This window comes from Scyliorhinus torazame, chromosome 1 (genome assembly GCF_047496885.1).
Source record: "Scyliorhinus torazame isolate Kashiwa2021f chromosome 1, sScyTor2.1, whole genome shotgun sequence".
In the NCBI taxonomy this organism is placed as follows: Eukaryota; Metazoa; Chordata; class Chondrichthyes; order Carcharhiniformes; family Scyliorhinidae; genus Scyliorhinus; species Scyliorhinus torazame.
Window position 1 is genome coordinate 173,473,988 of NC_092707.1, and position 24,563 is coordinate 173,498,550.

At 48.7% G+C, this 24,563-nt stretch overlaps 1 protein-coding gene across 3 annotated transcripts in view; it reads left to right on the forward strand.

Moving 5' to 3' along the window:
- LOC140416871 (protein argonaute-3) overlaps positions 1-24,563 on the forward strand; it is a 293,216-nt gene that overhangs the window by 232,589 nt on the left and 36,064 nt on the right. For all 3 annotated transcript variants that reach the window (XM_072501157.1, XM_072501156.1, XM_072501158.1), the window contains 7 exons: positions 1,136-1,165; positions 3,147-3,280; positions 3,432-3,616; positions 11,777-11,936; positions 14,303-14,393; positions 21,448-21,642; positions 23,380-23,514. In XM_072501157.1, the coding sequence (XP_072357258.1) occupies positions 1,136-1,165; positions 3,147-3,280; positions 3,432-3,616; positions 11,777-11,936; positions 14,303-14,393; positions 21,448-21,642; positions 23,380-23,514 (930 nt within the window). The remainder of the gene's footprint in view (positions 1-1,135; positions 1,166-3,146; positions 3,281-3,431; positions 3,617-11,776; positions 11,937-14,302; positions 14,394-21,447; positions 21,643-23,379; positions 23,515-24,563) is intronic.

Sequence of the window (24,563 nt, forward strand, 5' to 3'; positions counted from 1 at the left end):
TGCTCATCAATTCTCTGATAACCATGCTTTCCAGTTCCATGGCCCTGAATTGTTTCAACACAGGATAGTGATGTACTCTACTTCTTGACATTATGGCTGTTCACAATCAATTGTGCAATCTTTTAAATTATCACGTTTGTAAAATAGGTCCATCACTTGATTTTGGGGAAGGGAATCTAATGCAAAATTTGCTTAAGACTTCTGTTGAGGTTATTAAAAAAAAAAGTCACTGGATTTATTTTTAAAGGGGTTTTATAATATAAAGTTCAAAATATTTTCTTTTGTTTCTTTCAATTGTAATTTCATATTTTGTATTTATTTACTCTTCCCTTTCAGTAATCACAGAACATAACCCCTGACAAGATGGCAGTGCCACAGTTTTTAACACTTGTGGTTGCGTGTCATTGTTAAAATCCGAAATGTTCTTCCTGTGGGGATTTCTAGGCACAAACCCATGTCCCATCAATCTGGATCAACCAGTTGGCTCTTCAATGTGCCACCCAATTAGTTCAATTATGTCAGTTGATATAAATACTGATTCTTCCAATCTGATTAAATTAAGACACAACAAAATTTGCTAAAATTATAATGGGGACCTAGTTCCTACCTTAATTGTGCTGGGACCACTTTAGAGTTCATGTGTATTTAAATAACTTGTGACTTCTTGGGGTGAACTTTTTTTCCATTTTGTACTTCATGATGTACTGCATCCAATTTTCTACACGGAAGCCCAGAAACATAATTGTATAAAATACCTTACTGGAATGTGCCAATAATTTAAATTGTATTGAACTGCCTTCTGCGGTTTATTTTGACCCGTGAAGAGCCATTATTGAATTGTTTTTTTTAAATCGAGTTGAGCAAGTATGTACTTTTTCTAGCAGACGTTTTTTAACCTTTAAGACTGCAATAGAAAGAAAGTAAAATTGTATTTTAATATTATTTGCGCTGGAGTTAAATTTTCTGCCATGTGTATGTATATTTCTTCAATTTATATTGTCCAATAATGTGTGTGTGCTTTGTAGAAAGTGTACAGTGTTCAGAGGGTTGATGATATGTGTGCTGAATCTTTTTATTGAAACAAATGGTGATTATAGTCCTGGTACACGTTGAGATGCAATATCTTGTTTTACAGGTGGAACCAAGTCATTTCCGATTACAAACTGTAAGTAACTAAGGGTGGCTAAATGAGCAGCGTAATGTAGTCTTGAGATAAGTTACATAGGTAGCACGGAGGTGCAGTGGTTAGCACTTCTGCCTCACGGTGCCGAGGTCCCAGGTTCAACCCTGGCTCTGGGTCACTGTCCGTGTGGAGTTTGCTCATTCTCCCCGTGTTTGCATGTGTTTCGCCCCCAGAACCCAAAGATGTGCAGGGTAGGTGGATTGGCCACCTTAAATTGCCCCTTAATTGGTAAAAATTAATTGGGTACTCTATTTATTTTTTTAAAAGATAAGTTATGTAGAAATATACAATGCTTCTTGCTATACGCCGACGACCTGCTCCTGTATATTTCTGACCTGTTAGGGGGGGATAGGAGAGATTGAGGATTTGGGGGGAATTTGGCCGGTTTTCGGGGTATAAATTGAATATGGGGAAAAGCGAGATGTTTGCAATGCTCCTACTGTCACTGGCAGGGAGAGTATAGACCATGAAAATAACTGTCCTCCCGAAGTTTCTGTTTGTTTTTCAGTGCCTCCCCTTCGTTATCCCAAGGGCTTTTTTTAAACGAGTAAACAAGATGATTTGGGGTTTTGTGTGGGCGGGTAAAAGCCCATGAGTGAAGAAAGTGTTGCTGGAGCGTGGCCGAGGGGAGGGTGGGTTGGCGCTGCCGAACTTTAGCAACTATTAATGGGCGGCAAATATAGCCATGATTAGGAAGTGGGTAGTTTGGCGGGGGGGGGGAGCAGGGATTGAGAGGATGGGGGATCTATTTATAGATGGGAGCTTCCCCTGTTTGAAGGATTTAGAGGAGAAATTTGAACTGCCAGCAGGAAATGAATTCAGATATCAGCAGGTATGGGATTTTTTGCGAAGGCAGGTTTCGATCCGGGAGTCCAGGGGGTGAGACAGGCTGACGTCTTGCCTTTGCCTCCTTGGTAGCCCGGAGACGGATATTGTTAGCGTGGAGGGACTCGAAGCCCCTGAATTCAGAGATCTGGCTTAGTGACATGGCTTGGTTTCTCAGACTTGAGAAAATAAAGTTCGCCCTAAGAGGGTCAATATGCTAGGGTTCATCCGGAAGTGGCAGCCGTTTGTCGACTTCTTTGGAGAAAACTAACTGTCAGCAGAGGTGTGGGAGGTGGGGGGAGTGGTTTAGATTATTGTTTAGAGGAGGTGGGACTTCAGGGAGGGAGGTGGTCTTTGCACTATGTTTATGTTTGTATTTGTACTGTTTACTGTTATTATTATAAATGCCTTAATAAAATGTTTTTTTTTAAAAGAAAGAAATATACAATGCTGTTTACCCAGTGTCAGATCTTGCATATTTGTTTTCTCAACTAGTTTTCTGGTAAAAGCCTTAACTACATGGACCAAGATACACTAGTGAAAAATAAAAGCACACTTAATGGAAATACATTAATACACAAGTAAAATACTGCAGATCCTAGATGTGTGAAATTAAAAAGAAAATGCTGGAAATACTCCGGTCAGATAACATCTGTGATAGCATTGGCATCATGCTGGAGATGGAAGAATAGGTGGAGGATGATCCATTGAATGTGGAAGCTGTATGAAAGTGGTTTCTGAAACATGAGCAAACAAAAATAAATCATTTTGCCAAGTTCACACCCTTGTTCTGATTGCCAACTGCTGCCTTATCTGTATTTCAGTTGAAAAAGATTTTTAAGATGCAAATCTTATCAGTAGTTTGATACTGATCTCACCACTTCTGCACACACGTTTCAGGTCAGCAGCCCAAGCACGTGGCTCAAACCTCTGTAATAATATTTTAAAAGTTACATTGATGAACAGATTCCGAAATTATTCCGCAAAACCTTTTCTATATTTTGGTTTTGTTTGTGAAAGTTGCATAAATATTTTTTGCTCTTTTCAGAATCTGAGCATGTTTGAATTGCATAAGATTTTCAATTTTGAAAAAAGTGTCACTGACATGATCTTTTATTTTATTTCTTCCCCTTTGCAGAATCGAACAGTTGCTACTCCAAGTCATGGTGTTTGGGATATGCGAGGGAAACAGTTCCACACCGGGGTTGAAATCAAAATGTGGGCGATAGCATGTTTTGCAGCACAGAGACAATGTAGAGAAGAAGTACTTAAGTAAGATGAAGCTTCCTGTGACTTTAAATGTTTAGTTCCAGCTAGATACTTCCAAACAAAGTAATTGCTTTTAAAAGCCTTATAATTTATAGAATTCCAGTCTTAATTGCATTTAAATCGAATTGACATTAATTTACAACTGCCTTCTTAGGAGTTTTACTGACCAGCTGCGGAAAATATCTAAAGATGCAGGGATGCCTATCCAGGGGCAGCCATGTTTCTGTAAATATGCACAGGGAGCTGACAGTGTGGAGCCAATGTTCAGGCATCTGAAGAACACCTATTCAGGACTCCAGCTTGTCATTGTCATTCTGCCTGGGAAAACGCCAGTCTATGGTAATAAAATATTCTTGAAATTTGTAGGTGCGCTTAGCTGTTCTAATGTGAAGGTTTTGATCCTTTCCTGGCATACAGTTCCACAGCCATTAATTTCCCTGTAGCACCTCATCTAAGTGTCATTGTGTGTAAGTCTTGGCTGTAAGTGAGAGCAAGCATTTTGGACATTCCTGTAGAGCACATTTTTATCCTCACTCAAGATTCACGTGCACTTCCAGCAGCGATGAGTGATCAGGCACTGCAAAGATGATTAATTTTAGCCCCCTCTGTCCCATGAATTCCACAACCAATTGTTGCACATCTATCATTGCCTTGGTCAGCAGAATTTATTGCCCTCCAAGGCAAATTAGGTGTTGGGAGAAGTCATTTAATCGGACACGTAGGTGCCAAATGGAGATCTCACCACCATCCCACTCTGCCTGGATTAAGTCTTGCACAGGCTAGTGAATGGCCTTCCTGCCCCGTTGCCAATTGAGGCACTTGAGTGAGCAATTAAACTTATCCTGCTGCAGTTGCTACAAAGGGAGCCTGAAAAGCAACCTTGTCAGAGTTTCTTACAGGCTCCCACAGTGCTTCTAGCAACAAGTGCCTGAGAGGCAATTAGTTACGCAGGCCTTGTACAGAGGAAGCTACACAGGTTCTCACCGGTTCTCTAGCTAATAGGCAAGATGTCCATTGCCGGCATTAAATGTCGCCTAGCATGTGTAACATTGACAGAAATTCTTAAAGGAAAAGGTTGTAAATAAAGAATTTCTTGCCTAACACAGGTCGCATTTCATGTGCGGGATTCTGCGATCCTGAGGCTAAGTGTTGACGCCGTCAGAAACAGCGTCGCTTTTCTCGACGGCGTCAACACTGCTTCAGGATCAGCAATTCTGGCCCCTACGGGGGGCCAGCACGCCACTGGAGTGGTTCACGCCGCTCCAGCTGCTGATCCCGGCGTCAGATGGGCACTGCGGGATCCGCGCATGCGCAGTGGCACCGGTGCCAACGCGCGCATGCACAGTGGCTTCCTACAACGCGCCGGCCCCGACACAACATGGCGCAGGACTACAGGGGCCGGCGCAGAAGACAGGAGGCCGCCAGCCAGAGAGGCTAGCCCGCCAATCGGTGGGCACCCCGCCTTCCACAGGCCGACCCTTCCACGCCGAGTTCCTACCAGCTGAGAGCAGGTGTGGACGGCGTCAGTGGGACGTGGCTTTTTTACGGTGGCTGCTCGGCCCATGCCGGGCCGAGAATCGGCGGGCCAGCCGCGCCAATGGCGCCTATTCTCCGCTCTGCGGAGAATCGCACGCCGGTGACGGGGCGGTGTGGCGTGTTTCGTGCTGGTCGCGGGGATTCTCCGCCCCAGCCCCGGCCTGAGAGAATCCCACCCCATATGTCTGTATTCCTCAGCTGTTTTAATGATGTTGATCGAAGAGAGGGATTTTAAGTGTCTCCAAACAACTCCACTCACTGCTTTTTGAAGTCTTGAGTAATTTAAAGACAATGAAAGTAAAAACATTGGGCCGGATTCTCCGGTCTCGTCCATGGCAGGACCCATTATGAACGAGAATGGAAAATTTGGCATTCCAGCCAAACTCCATTTACTCTAGCGGCACCGGAAACTCCCCTCTGCGAACAAGGACAGCAGAATTCAGCCACTGGCTGGCTACCAGAAACCATACAATAAGGGTATCCACTGTCAGAAATAGTACTTTTTTGATAGCTTTCAGAAGTTTTTTAGACTGACATGGGGAAAGTATTGCAACAGAGTGGCTGGGACTCTGTTCTGGAGTTTCAGCGCTCCTGCCAGTGGAGAATCGGGACAGGTCTCTGCTGGTGCTAGGAACGGTACCCAGGTGCAAGTCACAGTCCTTTATCTTTCGTATTTAAACACCTCTTCTGGTATTAAAAAGACACATTTAAGTTTTGCTTAATTGACTATTTAATTCCTAGCATTACGCACACATTAACTATTTTTAAGAGTCTGTGTTTTGTAAAATGTTGTTTACAGTGCAGAATTCATTAGCCCGTCTTGCTGTGAGGGACTTTTTTGCTATTTATATACTTAGGATAAATATATTTAGGGCTCCCAGCACAGTTTTAGTGTAAATCTAGCATTAGGTGCTCATCTAACAAGGGTGTGTCAATTCCTGTAATCAACATCCACTTGAAGGTGTAGAAGAAATGAAAGATTGAAGGCTATGTGTACTCTCATTGGAGCTAATAAAATGTGAATGAAGTCTGATCAGCCTTGTTTTGTGTATTTGTCTTCGATTTTTATCCCAGCCTCGTTTAGATTGCTGCTGGTAACGAGTTGTGTGTGTGCCTGTATCCACTGTTAATTGTGTAAAATAAGGCTAAGTGTCTATAGGTGGGACCAGTCACTGGATAATTGTGCACATATAAAGACATTCTGGAATTCATCAACCCCAGGAATGTTATTGTTTTTTGGTACAAAGGCACTTTAAGGGGTTGTTAATTAGCTTTATTTAATTCATTTCATAATTTGAAGAGTATGAAGAGACAGTATGGGGCGCATCACCGATAACTGGGATGTAATTTTAATTTGATGGGTTTCCTTTAGAAATTGTTCAGTTAGAATAACTCAGAAGTGTCCTTTTGAAAGGTTAATCATTTGTTTACCTGTCTTCAAAATAGTATGAAGTTACATTTATTGACACTAGGGTTGGGTTGCAAAGTTAAGAGCTATACATTGTAATGTTCCACTTTTCACTTTTTGAATAAGTCCAAAATGGAGTCAAGATTGACCTCTGGGGCGAGATCCTCCGACCCCCCGCCGTGTCGGAGAATCGCCTTGGGCCGTCGTGAATCCCGCCCCCGCCGAATTCTCTGAAGGGAGAAAAGTCGGCGGGGCGTCAATCGCACCGCACACCTCGGAGAATGGCCCGGGTGGGCACAAGGCAATGGACTTCGGGGCTGCCGTGTGTGTGTGTGTGTGTGTGTGTGTGTGGTGTGTGTGTGTGGTGTGTGTGTGTCGGGGGGGGGGGGGGGGTTAGAGTGGGCTGGGCTCCCGGGGGGGGGTCCGTGGAGGGGAGGGGGGGCAGCCTCCAACAGTCGGACCCATGCGGTCCATGTCACCTGGCTGGGATGGAGGAGGGGGTATGGGCAATGATGACATGTCGTCCGTCATGTTTTCCGGTCAGCCAGCGATGTTGGCCGCCGTGGCGGCAGCCGCTAATGTCTATGTTGCCCTGGATGATGAGGAGCGTGCCAGAGAGGCTGCTCCGACCAGGCTGAAGGAACACCTGACCGACAGGACGAGGAGGGGGAGGAGGACGTCGCGGCCCCACGGCAACGGAGGCACCCGAGGACGCCCCGTGTGTACCGGCCCCGGCTGTCATACCAGGACCTCACGGACCGGGAATGCAGGAGGAGACTCCGGATGAGCCGGGAAACTGTGGCACACATCTGCCACCTGCTGGCGCACCTGTCACCGCGTGGCACTGGCGGGGGACACCCTCTCCCCGTGTCCGTCAAGGTTACGGTGGCCCTGAACTTTTATGCAACGGGGCCATTCCAGGCACCGAGTGGGGATCTGTCCGGCATATCGCAGACATCGGTGCACCGGTGCATCCGGGCAGTGACAGACTCCCTATATGCCATTGCGCACCGCTACATCCGCTTCCCTGTGGACCGGGCCAGCCAAGATGCCCGGGCCGTGGGCTTCTCTGCCGTGGCTGGGTTCCCCATGGTCCAGGGCGCGATTGATGGGATGCATGTCGCCGTGCGGCTACCTGCAGATAACAGGGCCATGTTCACCAATAGGAAGGGGACCTATTCGATGAACATACAGGTGGTCTGCGACCACCGCATGATGATCCTGCACGTCTGCGCCCGTTACCCGGGCAGTGTACACGACTCATACGTGTTGTCGCGGTCATACATCCCCGGCATGTACGAGGGACACCATCCCCGGCTGAGGGGCTGGTTGCTGGGCGACAGGGGCTACCCATTGCGATCGTGGCTGATGACGCCTATACGGAGGCCACGCAATGAGGCGGAGAACCGCTGCAATGATGCCCATGTAGCAATAAGGGGAGTGATAGAGAGGTGCTTTGGCGTGCTGAAAATGCGTTTCAGGTGCCTGGACCTCTCTGGGGGCGCCCTCCAGTATCGGTCAGATAGGGTCGGCCGCATCATTGTGGTGTGCTGCGTCCTGCACAATATCACCCAGCAGAGATGCGATGTGCCGCAGGCAGAGGATGGCTGAGTGGAGGAGCAGCAGGAAGAGGCGCAGTCCTCCCCAGATGAGGGGGATGGGGGCAATGGTCAGGGCAGACGGGCTAGACACGGGCGGGTGGCTGTCCACCGTTACCAGCTGGGCCAGCGGGCACGGGACAGGCTGATAGATGCCCGCTTCACTGACTAGATGGGCGTGGGAATCGGGTAGTATGGCCACAGACCGCACACCATGGCAACGCCCGACCCCCCCCACCCCCCCCACCCATCCACCCACACCGCACCCGCATGCACACCCCCCCCCCCCCCCCATTGCCGATCCACCTGCGGCACAACGGCCGGGCTCTCTCAGTTGCCGGTGGACGCGTGTCTATTGCAGGCCATGGAGGATGATGACAACCCGCCCTGCGATGAGCTCCTGGCTCCACATCGTTGGACTATGTCTGACCCATGGCCACAGTACCACCGTCCACCCGGACCATCCCTGCATGCGGCTGTGACACTGCAGCGCACGGTCCCGTCCTCTGCCCGGGGGGATGTTGATGGCGGCCCAGGGGGAAGGGGGCAGACTCACCTGGGGCTGAGGTAAGACCACCCCTCACACACACACTTGCGCTCAACGTACATGAGACCCCCGCGCGCTTTGGACAGAGCACAAAGGCAGCTTCTGTAGGTGTAACATTGACTTTAATAACGAAAGGAGTTCATGCACGTGCCCTAGCCCCTAAAACTCATCTGTGCCCTGCACCCGTGCCAACTTACTCAGTGTCTAATTGTTTGGCCTTACGGGCCCTTTGACTACGCCTAGGTGGGTCCCCAGACGGTACAGCAGAACTGGAGGTGGACTCCTGTGATTCCTGCCCTCTGACACGGGATCCCTTTGGCGGCCGTTTCCTGGGGCGTCCTGGCCTAGATGGGCCAGGCTGCGGCCCGGGCAACTGGGATGGCGAGCTGCCAGCCTGTCCTGCCCGTTGCCCACCCGATGCACCTGGGACGGAAGGGGGGGAGCCCGAGGTGTTGAGATGTTCTGGGACCTCCCCTACAATGGGACCCGGAACAGGCCCCAGCACCACCTCTTCCCTCGGGGTGCCCGATGGCCCCCAGGCCTCTACATGGGTGGGGGATGCGAACGGACTGGCCATCCGACGCCCACCCGACATCTGGCGCTGCCAGTCCTGGAGGCCCGTGCTGGTATCGACAAGGGTCTGCAGGTTTGCAGCCATGGAGCTTAGGGAGTTGGCAATCCCTGTCTGTGACTGTGCGACGCCGGCTAGCACATGGGCAATGGCGCCGATGCCCTCAGCGATGGCCTGCTGAGACTGGGCCATGGCCTGCTGAGACTGGACCATGGCCTGCTGAGACTGGGCCATGGCCTGCAGAGACTGTGCCACGGAGTTGAGCCCCTCTGCCATCTGCCGCTGGCGCTGGCTCATGGCCTCCTGTGAGAGGGCAGCCATGTCCTGGGCCACAGACGCCGCCTGCACGGAAAGCCCCAGGCCTCGCAAACCGCTCCCCATGTCTGACACCGTCGCACCCATTGCCTCCACCGTGGACGCCACCCATGCGGTGTCGGCCTGGGTGGCACGCATGACCGGCACCACTGCCAGCTCCTGAACGTCGGTGTACTCCTCCACCTGCGACTGCAGCCGCCGCAAGCTGGCCGTCACCCTCTTCGCTCGTCTCAGGTTTGGTGATTGCATCGGACCTATGGGTGGGTGTGGTAACTCCAGGAACCCGGGATCCATCTGGGTGGCAGATGTTCGCTTGCGCCGGGCTGCCCTCCGACTGCCCGGCCCCTCTGCTGCTCCTACCTCCACCTGCTGTACCGGAACGGCTGTGTTGTGCGCACCAGTGAGTGTACCAGACGCCTCATCACTAAAGTGCCCAACCGAGGTGAGCGTCTCTGCGATGGTGGAGGGTGTTGGTGACAGCAGTGGCGTTGTGTCGTGCGCATCGTCCTACTCTGAGTCCATGGCACTTTGGGGTGGCGGTTCGTCTCCGCCCATCCAATCTGTGTCACTGTCCTGTATTTCAGTTTCCTGGGTAGGGGTGTCCTGGGTTGTGGTTTCGTGGCTCGGCTGTGACGGGGGCCTGTGGCTGCCCCTTTCGTCGCTGGGTGGCACACGCCTGCGTCGCTGCACCCGCATGAGACGGGGGCGCCGTCTCCCTGTTGCTCCAGGTCTCTCCATCTCCCGTGGTCTCCGAGGGGCATCGTGCGGGCGCCGCATGCCAGAGGGTCCGGGTCTCTCCGTCTCCAGTGGTCTCCGAGGGGCATCGTGCGGGCTTCGCATGCCAGAGGGTCCGGGTCTCTCCGTCTCCAGTGGTCTCCGAGGGGCATCGTGCGGGCGGTCTGCATCTGCGGGGATGGGTGCCTCGACGTTTGCTCCTGCGATACACAATGAAGCATGCATGGTTAGACACACAGGCAGTGATCAGGTGATATGGGGGAGGGGGGATATGGGGACGGGCTGTCGGTGGCTCACTTGCTGGTGGGCCCCTGACCTCTGAATCAGCAACCTCCCGGTCCGCCAGCCAGTTCCAGGGCCCTTCCCTCATGTTCGGCCAGTGGCCTCTCATCAGCTGGGCCTCCTCCAGTCCTCACATGCTCCCTGGTGTTGTGTTCGCGCTTCTCCTGTGGGGGGTGGTGGCAGGGGTAAAAGGCAACAGTGTTAGACAGGTATATGAATGCACGCCATCGGTTGCGCATGTATTGCAGAGGCTAAGGTTAGGGCTGGATTCACTTGGGGAAATGGGGGGAGGGAGGATATGGGGGGGGAGGGAGGATATGGGGGGGGAGGGAGGATATGGGGGGGGGGAGGGAGGATATGGGGGGGAGGGAGGATATGGGGGGGAGGGGGGATATGGGGCAGGGGGGTGGGGTTCACCCTGGCTGCCCTGACGAGGTCGTTCACCTTCTTGTGGCACTGGGTGCCTGTCCGTGGTGTCAGGGCCACAGCGCTGACGGCCTCTGCCACCTCCCTCCACAGACGCCGGCTGTGGCGTGGGGCGACTGCGGCCGTGTCCGGGATACAGGGCCTCCCTCCTCTGCTCCACTGCGTCCAGGAGCGCCTCAATGTCGCGGGACTGGAACCTCGGGGCTGAGCGGCGGGCGGCCATCCGGTCGGGTCTTCTGGTCGGGTGGGGGGAGCAGCGCGTCTTTTGAGCCGTCACGCCGCGCGACGTGAGCCAGCGCGGATAGCGTCACGTCGCTGCTAGCCCATTCCGGGCCGGAGACTTTGCGACGTTTGGGGCGGCGTGATGCAGGTGGGATTTGCGCCATTTTTTTGCGCCGGTCGGTGGACATCGCGCCGATAACGGAGAATTCCGCCCCTGGTCTCCACCAACATCACCTAGCTGTCAGACGTGCATTAAATTTGTTCAGAGTGAAACTGAACACAGGCAGTGGTGCTCCAACATATTGGAAGAATGCAACAGCACAAGTGAAACAGCATACCTTTGATAGCACTATTTGCCTGAAGCAGTTAGTATTGTATTGGCCTTGCATTACAGCAGTAGTATTCATTGTGGTTGATGTTTTCTTCCAATGTTTACTCGGTTGTCTTAAATTTTCAATTTTAATCTCTAATTATTTTCAATGTTCATATTGGAAACACTTTGCCTCTAATAAATTAAGACTGGATGTTTTTCATATACTGTCTTAAAATTTTATAGAAATGGCACCAGAACCTCTACTATTTATATGAATTCATTATGAAGTTATTTTAGCCAGGAGCACTAGTGGTCAGGGAAGTGGAGCACTCTGGGCCATGAAATGCTCGGAGTGAATCTCCCACCTATCTTATCTCGTACTATAATTCTTAATCCTGCAGAAGATCAGTTGACTGGAGATTCAAGTAATTTTGTGGGTAGCCTGGAACAGATAGTCTGAATGCCTTGGGGAATGACAATTGACTAACTTGAAAGAGGAACAGTTAAAGAAAAAGAAAACTTCTAATGCATTCACCTTTCTTTTAGCCGAGGTGAAACGTGTGGGAGATACTCTTCTGGGGATGGCTACTCAGTGTGTTCAAGTGAAGAATGTTGTCAAAACGTCTCCACAGACGTTATCGAACCTATGCCTGAAGATCAATGTGAAACTAGGCGGAATCAACAACATTCTGGTACCACATCAACGGTTAGTGCATTTCTTTGTTCCTTTGCTTAACGTCAGTCTTACATTAATGATCAACAACAACTTATATAGCACCTTAAAGTAATGAAACATCCCAAGTGCTTCACAAGAACATTATAAAATAAAATATGACACCAAGTTATCCAAGATATTAAGTCAGATAACCAATGATGACCTTTGATCAAAGAAGTAGGTTTTAAGGAGTTGCTTAAAGGAGGAAAGGTAGGTGGCTAGGCATACAAAAAGTGTGCCATAGCTTATGTTCTAGGCATTTGAAGGCGTAGCTACTAATGGAGCTTAAAATCTGGGACGCAAAGCTAAAATTAGAGGAGCATGGGTGTCTCTGAGAGTTATGGAGTTGGAGGAGATAAGAGATAGTGAGGCCAGGCAGGGATTTGAAAACCAGGTGAGAATTTTTAAATCAAGGCATAATTTGACTGAACCAATGTAGGTCAGAGTGCATAGTTTGCTCCGAGTTAAAACACAGCCTGTGGAGTTTTGGATGACCTCATGTTTATGATCAGTATCAAAGAGAACTGTAAATTTAAGCTTCATTTGCATCTATTTGATTTGTCAATTTTTTTGACTTTTGTGAGGTTTGCAGTTTTGTCAATAATATAGGTGAGAGCTTTGGCTTTATGACAGATGATTACTGGTTTAAAGTGTAACTTAATATTTCTCATCTTGGTACATCTCTAAATGAACTATGCAGCCTAGTAGGTTATCTTGGCGGAACAATGGCTGTGTTTCTCCACAGAGCAACTTGAGGCAGTGGGTACAGTCAGAAGTTCAATTGGGCTCTCTTTTAACTTGGTGAATAAATACATGAAGCACAGAGACCAGGAAGAATTCAAGTTTTATCTCTGGCCCTACAGACTATGCTGATCTCCAAACAGGAGGTCATTGGCCTGAGTGTCCCCACCTAGGACCAGGAAAAATCACCTGAAGTACCTCCATCCGATCACAACTCAGTGATTCCTGCTGAAAACAGGTGAAGACGGGTTTCGGCTCAGTTGTGATATATTTACAAATTTCTAGCATTAACGATCTTGAGTCCATGCATGAAACATTGTTACAAGGCTGAGATGGTAACAGTCACTTCATGCCTGTGAAACTGAAACTCAATACAAGCAGAGATATGGGGAGAAAATTGGGGAAGATATAATGGTTATATTTGTAAATAAATTACAATTTAAGAAGTTTAAGTGGGAAATTTGAATGAGTTGCTGGATTTAATTCAGGACAAAAGAACTCCAGGAATTAACTTGAATTGAGCAAAATAATAGAGGGTGCTGATGAAATCTGTATCGCAGAAGTGAAAGTTCTAACACGAATCACAAATAAAATGGGTGGTTACATAAGCAGCAGATTAGTGGCAATCTGCATAGTTTACGTTGTAATTCACATTCTCTTCGTACCTAATGGCATTAAATTTGGCACTTTTTTTTAAATTGAGCGCTTTCTAGCTCAGCCAACTATATTTCTATTGGCCCCCTTCCAGCAAACCAAATGTTGGAAGGGAAAGGGGTGTGTGGAAAAGGGAAGAGATGGAGATGAAGCACCTGACGATGTATGAAAGAATACATTTTGATGGGAAGGGAATAAGATTGATGCTGCGAGTGATGGCTTCTTGCTAGTGTTTTTTGCTGTAGGTAGTTAAGAGTTTGTGTTAGATACTTGCATTGTTTTATACATGGATGGTTTTCATCAAGATTATATATATATATATTTCAAATCTTTTAATCTTTATTGACACAAGTAGGCTTACATTAACACTGCAATGAAGTTACTGTGAAAAGTTCCTCGTTGCCACATTCTGGCGCCTGTTCCAGCACAAAGAGGGAGAATTCAAAATGTCCAATTCACCTAACAAGCACGTCTTTCGGGACTTGTAGGAGGAAACCGGAGCACCCGGAGGAAAACCATGCAGAGAACATGCAGACACCGCAAAGACTGTGACCCAAGCCGGGAATCGAACCTGGGACCCTGGCGCTGTGCAGTGTCACAGTGCTAACCACTGTGCTACTCTGCTGACTCCAGTCACACGAGCATGAAACTGTAGCCTGCAGAAGTAAATGTTTATCAGGAGTTGAATTTCAGTGGGCTATACATTACATCTACCACGTATTCCATTTTACTACAAAATGTAATTTACTGTATTAAGATGGGTGTTGGAACTCGAATAATACAGTTGACCAAAAAGTTTAAGTAGCTTGCAATTACTCAAATTTTTATATTCTGACCAGACTCTGCAAATGATGCACAAGTTAATTTTGCAAAAACAAAATGCAGCTACAATTGTGTTCAATCTGTTCCTATTTTGAACAGACCACTTAAGAACGGTCTATTTCTTCATTTTATGTCTGTAGACCATCCGTGTTCCAGCAGCCTGTGATATTCCTGGGAGCTGATGTCACCCACCCACCAGCTGGAGATGGCAAGAAACCCTCCATTGCTGCTGTAAGTGTTCGTACATGCATATTTTGACAATTCTCTCGGGGGGGTGGGGGGGAAATGCAGTGTACACAAGTGCTGATTTGTGTACTGTGTATTCTTGAGTATTTGTGGGCGAAGGATCATGCTGGGTCCTTTTTCATTTAGTACTTGAGTTTTTCAGGCATATTTTGGAATTTACTAGTTATGGGGCATGTTACCATTAAGATAGCCCACCTTATGTTACATGCGGTTGATTGTGGGGAGCATGGGAGGTGGAATAGGTTGGAATAAATAGAAGGATGTGTCACTTCCAGACATGATGTACTCCATTTACACTACATAATTAGCCCTCTCAATTTGTTTGCCCAGGATTGAGAGCTATTTTCAAGTTGGCAAGCATTCAACTAGTGGAGCCCCACAGAGATCAGTGCTGGGCCTAAACTATTGACAATCTGCATCCATGACTTGGATGACTGAACTGAATATGCAGTTGCTGAATGTGCTGATGGCACCATGATAGGTAGAGTAAGTTGTGAAGAGGGCAAAAGGAGTCTGCAAAGGGATATAAACGAGTTAAGTGAGAAGACAGAAATTTGGCAGATGGAGTATAATGTAGGACACAATGAACTTGTATACTTCGACAGGAAGAACATGAAAACAGTGTACTATTTAATCAGAAAGATTGCAGAACTCTGGTACAGAGGGACCTGGGTGTCCTGCTACAACAAGTCCTCATTTAAAGTTGTGGCTGCACTCAGGGCACACTGCTCAGAGTCATCAGTCGGTGCTGCGTGTGTCTGATGGGGGGGGGTTATGTGGCTTCCCTCCCGACAGGGAATCAGGTACTGGGTTCAACTCTTTTGGTACAACCAACTAGTGCCGTCAAGCAGAAGGGATACAAGACATGCACAGGAACTGCAAATCGCAACTTTTAAAGTGGATTACCTTTTTAAAAAAATATATATTTTATTCAAGGTTTTTGGCCAAACATAACAGTACGTAGTGTTTCTTTTACACAACAATAAAGCAATATAAATAACAGTGGCCAGTTTTAAGCAAGTAAATAAATAATATATAAACAAAAACAAAACTGAATGGCAACTGCCTTGTCCAAAATAAATACTCTCCAAAAATACAATCCAACAATCCAATATACAATTACCTATAACAACTACCTATACATATTATACATATACAATAACATCTCTGAGAGTCCGTTCGATTCCTCCTTCTCCCCCCCCCCCCCCCCCCCCCCCCCCCCCCCCCGGGTTGCTGCTGTTGTCTACTTCTTTTCCATTCCCTCTATCTTTCTGTGAGGTAATCGACGAACGGTTGCCACCGCCTGGTGAACCACTGAGCCGAACCCCTTAACACGAACTTAATCCGTTCTAACTTTATAAACCCTGCCATGTCGTTTATCCAGGTCTCCACACCCGGGGGTTTGGCTTCCTTCCACATTAACAATATCCTGCGCCGGGCTACTAGGGGCGCAAAGGCCAATACATCAGCCTCTCTCGCCTCCTGCACTCCCGGCTCTTCTGCAACCCCAAATATAGCCAACCCCCAGCTTGGTTCGACCCGGACCCCCACCACCTTCGAAAGCACCTTTGCCACCCCCACCCAGAACCCCTGTAGTGCCGGGCATGACCAGAACATGTGGGTGTGATTCGCTGGGCCTCTCGAGCATCTCGCACACCTATCCTCTACCCCAAAAAATTTACTAAGCCGTGCTCCAGTCATATGCGCCCTGTGTAACACCTTAAATTGTATCAGGCAGGCTTAGCCTGGCACACGATGAGTTTACCCTACGTAGGGCCTCAGCCCACAGCCCCTCCTCAATCTCCTCCTCCAGTTCTTCTTCCCATTTCCCTTTCAGCTCATCTACCATGATATCTCCCCCTCGTCCCTCATTTCCCTGTATATATCCGACACCTTACCATCCCCCACCCATGTCTCTGAGATCACTCTATCCTGCACTTCCTGCGTCGGGAGCTGCGGGAATTCCCTCACCTGTTGCCTCGCAAAAGCCCTCAATTGCATGTACCAAAATGCATTCCCTTGGGGCAACCCATATTTCTCCGTCAGCGCTCCCAGACTCGCAAACGTCCCATCTACAAATAGATCTCTTAATTGTACTACCCCAGCTCTTTGCCATGCTCCAAATCCCCCATCCATTCTCCCCGGAACGAACCTATGATTGTTTCTTATCGGGGACCGCACCGAAGCTCCCGTCCTTCCCCTATGCCGTCTCCACTGCCCCCAAATTTTCAATGTAGCCACCACCACCGGGCTTGTGGTGTATTTCTTTGGTGAGAACGACAACGGTGCCGTCACCATTGCTTGTAGGCTAGTCCCCCTGCAGGATGCCCTCTCCAATCTCTTCCACGCCGCTCCCTCCCCTTCTCCCATCCACTTACACACCATTGAAACATTGGCGGCCCAGTAGTACTCACTTCGGCACGGTAGTGCCAGCCCCCCCCCCCCCCCCCCCCCCCCGTCACTACTACGCTGCAAGAATCCCCTCTTCACTCTCGGGGTCTTCCCAGCCCCCACACAACTCATAATATTCTTCTCGATTCTTTTGAAAAAAGCCTTCGTGATCACCACCGGGAGGCACTGAAACACAAAAAGGAATCTCGGGGGGACCACCATTTTAACCGCCTGCATCCTGCCTGCCAATGACAGGGACACCATGTCCCATCTTGTAAAGTCCTCCTCCATCTGTTCCACCAACCGCGTTAAATTAAGCCTGTGCAATGTACCCCAATTCTTGGCTATCTGGATCCCCAAGTACCGGAAGTCCCTTGTTACCTTCCTCAACGGTAAATCCTCTATCTCTCTGCTCTGCTCCCCTGGATGCACCACAAACAACTCACTTTTCCCCATGTTCAGTTTATACCCTGAAAAACCCCAAACTCCCCAAGTATTCGCATTATCTCTGGCATCACCTCCGCCGGGTCCGCCACATACAGCAACAAATCATCCGCATACAGAGATACCCGGTGTTCTTCTCCCCCCCCCCGAGTACTCCCCTCCACTTCCTGGAACCCCTCAATGCTATGGCCAGGGGTTCAATCGCCAGTGCAAACAATAACGGGGACAGAGGACATCCCTGCCTCGTCCCTCTATGGAGCCGAAAATAGTCAGACCCTCGTCCATTCGTGACCACGCTTGCCATCGGGGCCCTATACAGCAACTGTACCCACCTGATATACCCATCCCCAAAACCAAATCTCCTCAACACCTCCCACAAATAATCCCACTCCACTCTATCAAATGCTTTCTCGGCATCCATCGCCACCACTATCTCCGCTTCCCCCTCTGGTGGGGGCATCATCATTACCCCTAGCAGCCTCCGTATAATTTGTATTCTCCCCTTCACAAACCCAGTTTGGTCCTCATGAACCACCCCCGGGACACAATCCTCTATCCTCATTGCCATTACCTTGGCCAGAATCTTAGCGTCCACATTCAGGAGGGAAATGGGCCTGTAAGAACCGCATTGCAGCGGGTCTTTTTCCTTCTTTAGGAGGAGCGATATCGTTGCCTCTGACATAGTCGGGGGCAGCTGCCCCCTTTCCCTCGCCTCATTAAAGGTTCTCATCAGTAGCGGGGCCAGCAAGTCCATATATTGCCAATAGAATTCAACTGGGAATCCGTCTGGTCCCGGGGCCTTCCCCGCCTGCATGCTCCCAATCCCTTTCACCACTTCCTCCGTCTCAATCTGTGCTCCCAGTCCCACCCTCTCCTGCTCCTCCACCTTAGGAAATTCCAGCTGATCCAGAAAGCACATCATTCTCTCCTTCCCATCCGGTGGCTGAGCTTCATATAATCTTTCATAAAATGCCTTGAACACTCCATTCACTCTCTCCGCTCCCCGCTCCATCTCTCCCTCCTCATCTCTCACCCCCCCCCCCCCCCATCTCCCTCGCTGCTCCCCTTTTCCTCAGTTGGTGGGCCAGCAGCCTGCTCGCCTTCTCCCCGAATTCGTACTGTACACCCTGTGCCTTCCTCCATTGTGCCTCTGCATTACCCGTAGTCAACAAGTCAAATTCTACATGTAGCCTTTGCCTTTCCCTGTACAGTCCCTCCTCCGGTGCCTCCGCATATTGTCTGTCCACCCTCAGAAGTTCTTTCAACAACCGCTCCCTTTCCCTACCCTCCTGCTTTCCTTTATGTGCCCTAATAGATATCAGCTCCCCTCTAACCACTGCCTTCAGCGCCTCCCAGACCACTCCCACCTGTACCTCCCCATTATCGTTGAGTTCCAAGTACCTTTCAATACACCCCCTCACCCTTAAACACACCCCCTCATCTGCCAATAATCCCATGTCCATTCTCCAGGGTGGACGCTGTTGTTTTTCTTCCCCTATCTCCAGGTCCACCCAATGTGGAGCATGATCCGAAATGGCTATAGCCGTGTACTCCGTCCCTGTCACCTTTGGGATCAGTGCCCTTCCCAAAACAAAAAAATCTATTCGTGAATAAACTTTGTGGACAGAGGAGAAAAACGAAAACTCCTTACTCCTAGGTCTAAATCTCCAGGGGTCTACTCCTCCCATCTGCTCCATAAAGTCCTTAAGCACCCTAGCTGCAGCCGGCCTCCTTCTGGTCCTGGACCTCGATCTGTCCAGCCCTGGGTCCAGCACCGTATTAAAATCTCCACCCATTACCAACTTCCCCACTTCTAGGTCCAGGATTCGTCCTAGCATACGCCTCATAAAGTTGGCATCATCCCAGTTCGGGGCATACACGTTCACTAATACCACCGCCTCCCCTTGCAATTTGCCACTCTCCATCACGTATCTGCCCCCACTATCCGCCACTATAGTCTTTGCCTCAAACATTACCCGCTTCCCCACTAGTATGGCCACCCCCCTGTTTTTTGCGTCCAGCCCCGAATGAAACACCTGCCCCACCCATCCTTTGCGTAGTCTGACCTGGTCAATCAGCTTCAGATGCGTCTCCTGAAGCATAACCACATCTGCCTTAAGTTTCTTTAGGTGTGCGAGTACCTGTGCCCTCTTAATCGGCCCGTTCAGCCCTCTCAACCTCGGCTCACACTGTGCGAGGCCCCCTCCTTCCTGCTTCCCCTGCTTCCCTGTTCCTGCCGTGATTACCATAGCGCGGGAACAATGGCCGGCGCCCTCAGCTCCTCATCCTCCCTCCCCCCCTCCCCCACGACATGGGGAAGAGAGAAAAGTTACAGGGTCGCAGGATTAACAACTTGGGAAGTCATCTCTTCCCTCTTTTCCCCCCCTTCATCCCACATATTCACCCCCCCACTTTGTCCCAAACGTTCTTTTTATGGCCAGCTCACTCCAGCTTCTCCTCGACAATAAATGTCCACGCCTCATCTGCCATTTCGAAGTAGTGGTGTTTCCCTTGATGCGTGACCCACAGTCTTGCCGGTTGCAGAATTCCAAATTTAATCTTCCGTTTGTGCAGCACCGCCTTGGCCCGATTAAAGCTTGCCCTCCTTCCCGCCACCTCCGCACTCCAATCTTGATATATGCGGATCACCGCGTTCTCCCACCTACTGCTCCAAGTTTTCTTTGCCCATCTGAGGACCATCTCTCTGTCCTTATATCGGAGAAATCTTATCACTATGGCTCGAGGAATTTCTCCAGCCCTCGGTCTTCGCGCCATAACTCGATAGGCTCCCTCCACCTCCAGCGGACCCGTCGGGGCCTCCAATCCCATTAACGAGTGCAGCAACGTGCTCACATATGCCCCGACGTCCGCCCCTTCTCCACCTTCGGGAAGACCAAGAATCCTTAAATTCTTCCTCCTCGCATTATTCTCCAGCACCTCCAGCCTTTCCACACACCTTTTGTGTTGTGCCTCGTGCATCTCCGTTTTCACCACCAGGCCCTGTATGTCATCCTCATTCTCAGCAGCCTTTGCCTTCACGACCCGAAGCTCCTGTTCCTGGGTCTTTTGCTCCTCCTTTAGCCCCTCAATCGCTTGTAATATCGGGGCCAACAGCTCCTTCTTCATCTCCTTTTTGAGTTCTTCCACGCAACGCCGCAGGAACTCTTGTTGGTCAGGGCCCCATATTAAACTGCCTCCTTCCGACGCCATCTTGCTTTGTGCCTGCCTTCCTGGCCGCTGCTCTAGAGGATCCACCGCAATCCGGCCACTTTCCCCTCTTTTTTCCATCCGTGTCCAGGGGGGATTCCCTTCTGGATTCCAGCACAGTGTTTTTTGCCGTTAGAATTGCCGTTGGGGCTCCTATCAAGAGCCCAAAAGTCCGCTCCACCGGGAGCTGCCGAAACGTGCGACCTAGCTGGTCATCGCCGCACCCGGAAGTCAAAAGTGGATTACCTTTTCAACGAATCATGGGTTTGCACAGTAATAAATGTTCATGCCAGAGTTAGGTTCCTTAGGACATTTCTTGCCTGGAAAAAAAACAATGTGCCGGTTGTATCATACTTGTGCGGCACAGTGCATTCCCAGTTGTAATAACTTGCAAACTAAAATACATTAATTAATTTCACAGACTGTTCTTTATAAGTTCAAATTAGATAATACTAAAAGCACGAAAACAAGCCCAGAGAAGCAGAGATTCTGTGTCTCATCCACAGAACTCCTGAAAAGCTCAGTTGAACTTCTTACTTGCTTTCCTTTCCTCTCGCTCACTTTCTCACTCTCTTTGATGAGAAATAGGAGTGGGTCACAGATCACTCCTTGAGGCACATTAGATGCAACAGTACAAGAGCATGGGGATAAGCTGTTGCAAGTGATTATCTGGCTGCAATTAGGTAAGAGCAGAATGGAATCGGGTGAGAAGGATGATGAGGTCAACTGTATCAGAGACCACAGAAAGGTCAAGAAGAACAAGGTGGAAAAGCTTCAATGCAGTCAATTTGTTCTTGGTGGAAAAAAAAAATCCCCTCTTTCCAACTTTCTCAGTTTAGTGGAAAGGCAGCCTAACGTTCTGACTTAATACTAGTATCTCCATTCACGTATGTGCAAATCTGTCTCTCTGAAGCCTTGCATTATTCAGCCTCCAAGCATTGTTCATAAAACAGAACATAATTTGTTGATATGGAATTGTCTGATTCCCATTTTCTAGGTTGTAGGCAGTATGGATGCCCACCCTAGTCGTTACTGCGCCACTGTACGTGTTCAGAGACCTCGACAGGAGATCATTCAAGACCTGGCTTCAATGGTTCGCGAACTTCTCATCCAGTTTTACAAATCAACTCGCTTTAAGCCCACACGGATTATATTTTACCGGGATGGTGTTTCTGAGGGGCAATTCCGTCAGGTCAGTGTAGTTTGTAAATAACTGTCTTGCTCAATTGTATCCTGTGTTCAAAAGTAATTGAATGCAAATTTCAGACTAATTCAGGACAAATTGTGCTAATTTTCTGTCACTATTTTGATAGTCCTGGGCTGCAGCCAGCACCAAAATTATGAAGATACCTTGACATAGTTATACTGAAGACTTCACTTCGCCAATTTGCTGCTGAAATTAAGAAATGCAATCCTTTTTCCATCCATGGGGCTGAACATTTAACTCCCAAAAATGCAAAAAATCTGGAACAAGAACAGAACCTGTTTTTAATGGAGGTGGTACAAGGGGCAGGCCCTACTCACAGGAAGCAGGTTGCTCATGTAAATATAATGATGCTGCTTGCCTTCGCTTTTAACAATCATTCTAAATTTAACAACTATAACTGGGTTTCCTAAGGCCTTGAGAAACTCAGCAGCTTAAAGGAGGTGAGAAGGGTTGAATCCATGAGGAAAATACGTTTGCAGCATGGACCAGGAGGAACAGAAGTTCTTCCTCCAGGTTAAAACAGGGTACTTAATAACACCTGTTCCCTCATCCCACCCATCCCCCACTGTTGGAATTGCCCAGGCAAAGAGCCACCATGGGGTCCTCTCCTCCTGATCCAAGGCACTTCCCAATCACCATGGGACAACCTTTTGCGCTGCAGCACAATGGTCTCTCAGTTTGCCAATACACCAACTTTTTTTGGAAGGTTCCCACCCAAGAATTTCCATTCTGTCAATCAGGTCTGCCAGAATGTGGAGACTAGGGACTTTTCACAGTGACTTCATTGCAGTGTTGATGTAAGCCTACCTGTGATAATAAAGATTATTGTTAGGGTGCCTATGGATGGAACACCACAGGAAAATAAATTGAACGATCCTACAGTTCTTCCAGGCTTCCCAACCTCTCATCAGTGCCTGTCACCACACCTCTCACAGAACTTGCCTCCAAACTAAAATCCAGGTAATGGTGTTAGCTCAATGGTAGCAGCATCCTTGATCTTTATGGAAAGACTAGATCTAAGTATTGCTGTCAAAACTCTAAATTAATAGAGGCATTGCCACGGAGAATGCACCAGGGAGCAGGATTGTGCTGAAAATTACACTAACAGCCAATTTAAGATTTTCAGTCGGGATCAGTGAATGTGGCTCACAACATGTGCTGGAACCTACATTTATTCACTCAATGGCCCTGTCCTTCACAAACAAAGAATTGTCTACAAATTGTGTCTTTTTCAACTGAACAAAAGCTTGGACAGCTATATCATAAAATCAAAATGCTGGGGATCTGAAATAAAAACAGAATGTGATGGAAAACTCAGCAGGTCTGGCAGAATCTGAAGAGAGAACGAGTTAACATTTCAAACCGATATGACTCTACTTCGGACCAGCCATTCCCTGGTTCATTCCCCCTGGCAATGTCTTGATCCATTTGAGTCAACCTGTCTAGTTTAAATTCAAACAAAAGCTCGGCAGTTAACTGTTCCCTGATGCATTCTCCATGGCAATGCCTCTACCAATCACCACCCTCTTGTGCAGTATAAATTTTTGGCATTTGGTATTCCAGTTGACATTTGGTATTCTTGCAAATCTGCCCTGATGAATGTAACACACAAAAATTTGACAGCCTGTTTCTTTGTTTCAGAATAAAGTAGTGTACTACCGAGAAACTATATTTAGAAGGACATTTCCCACCAATTATACTTTATTTGCTTTTGTGCTGTAGGTATTGTACTGTGAACTATTGGCAATTCGAGAAGCCTGTATCAGCCTGGAAAAGGACTATCAGCCTGGCATCACATATATTGTTGTGCAAAAACGTCATCACACTCGCCTGTTCTGTGCTGATAAGAATGAGAGGGTAAGAACTCGCACCTGAATCACCTGTGATCCATTTGGTTTGGCCAATGTGTACATGAGCTACCTCTTCAAATAGGCATTTAAAATCAGCATTTTTAAAAAAAATCTTTTTATTCTCCTAATTTTCAACATTTTCATGAGATAAACAACAAAGAAAACAAACAATAACAAATACAGTACCAATCCCCCAAACAGCATCCCATTCAGTATACAGACCAAAACATTCCACGTAAAAAAGAAAATTAACACTCAATCCATAAACAGTGTACTCAAGAACAACAATAACCCCAATTCCTCCTCCGCAAAATGTTCAATGGCAACCAATTCTCGAAAGTGCATAATAAACAGTCCCCATGAATTGCAGAACCCTTCCTCCTTCTCCTTCTCCCCCCCCCCCCCCCCCCCCCCTCAGCTCAAACTTCACCTTCCCGAGAGTCAAAAATTCCAGTAGATCCCCCGCCAAGCCGAGGCGCACGGTAGAGAAGATGACCTCTACCCCAGCAGGACATGCCTCCGGGCAATCAGTGAGGCAAAGGTTAAAACATTGCCCCCGCACCCACATGCAGCCCTGGCGGGCCCGACACACTGAAAATGGCTTCTAGGGGCCCTGGTTCCAAGTCCACGGGTAGTACCCCTGAGAAGAACCCCTCCAATACCTCTCCAGCTTCGGACATGACCAAAACATAGGTACGTGGTTTGCGGAGCTCCTCCCACATCGCTCACATACGTCCTCCACTCCCTCAGAGTTGGCTCATCCTTGCCCACGTGAGGTGTACCCTATACGCAACCTTCAGTTGTATCAGCCCCAGCCTCGTGCCCAAGGTTGAGGTGTTCACCCTCTGGAGCACCTCACATCACAAACCGTCTTCCATAACCTCCCCCAATTCTTCCTTCCACTTGGCTTTGATCCCCTCCATGGACTCCCCGCCGTCCCCCAAAATCCTCCCATAGATCGCCGACGTACCCCCTTTCCCATTCCCCCTGCCGTCGGTATCTTTTCCAACAATGAGGGGGCCACCGCTATCGGGAAGCTCTGAACCTCCTTCCTAG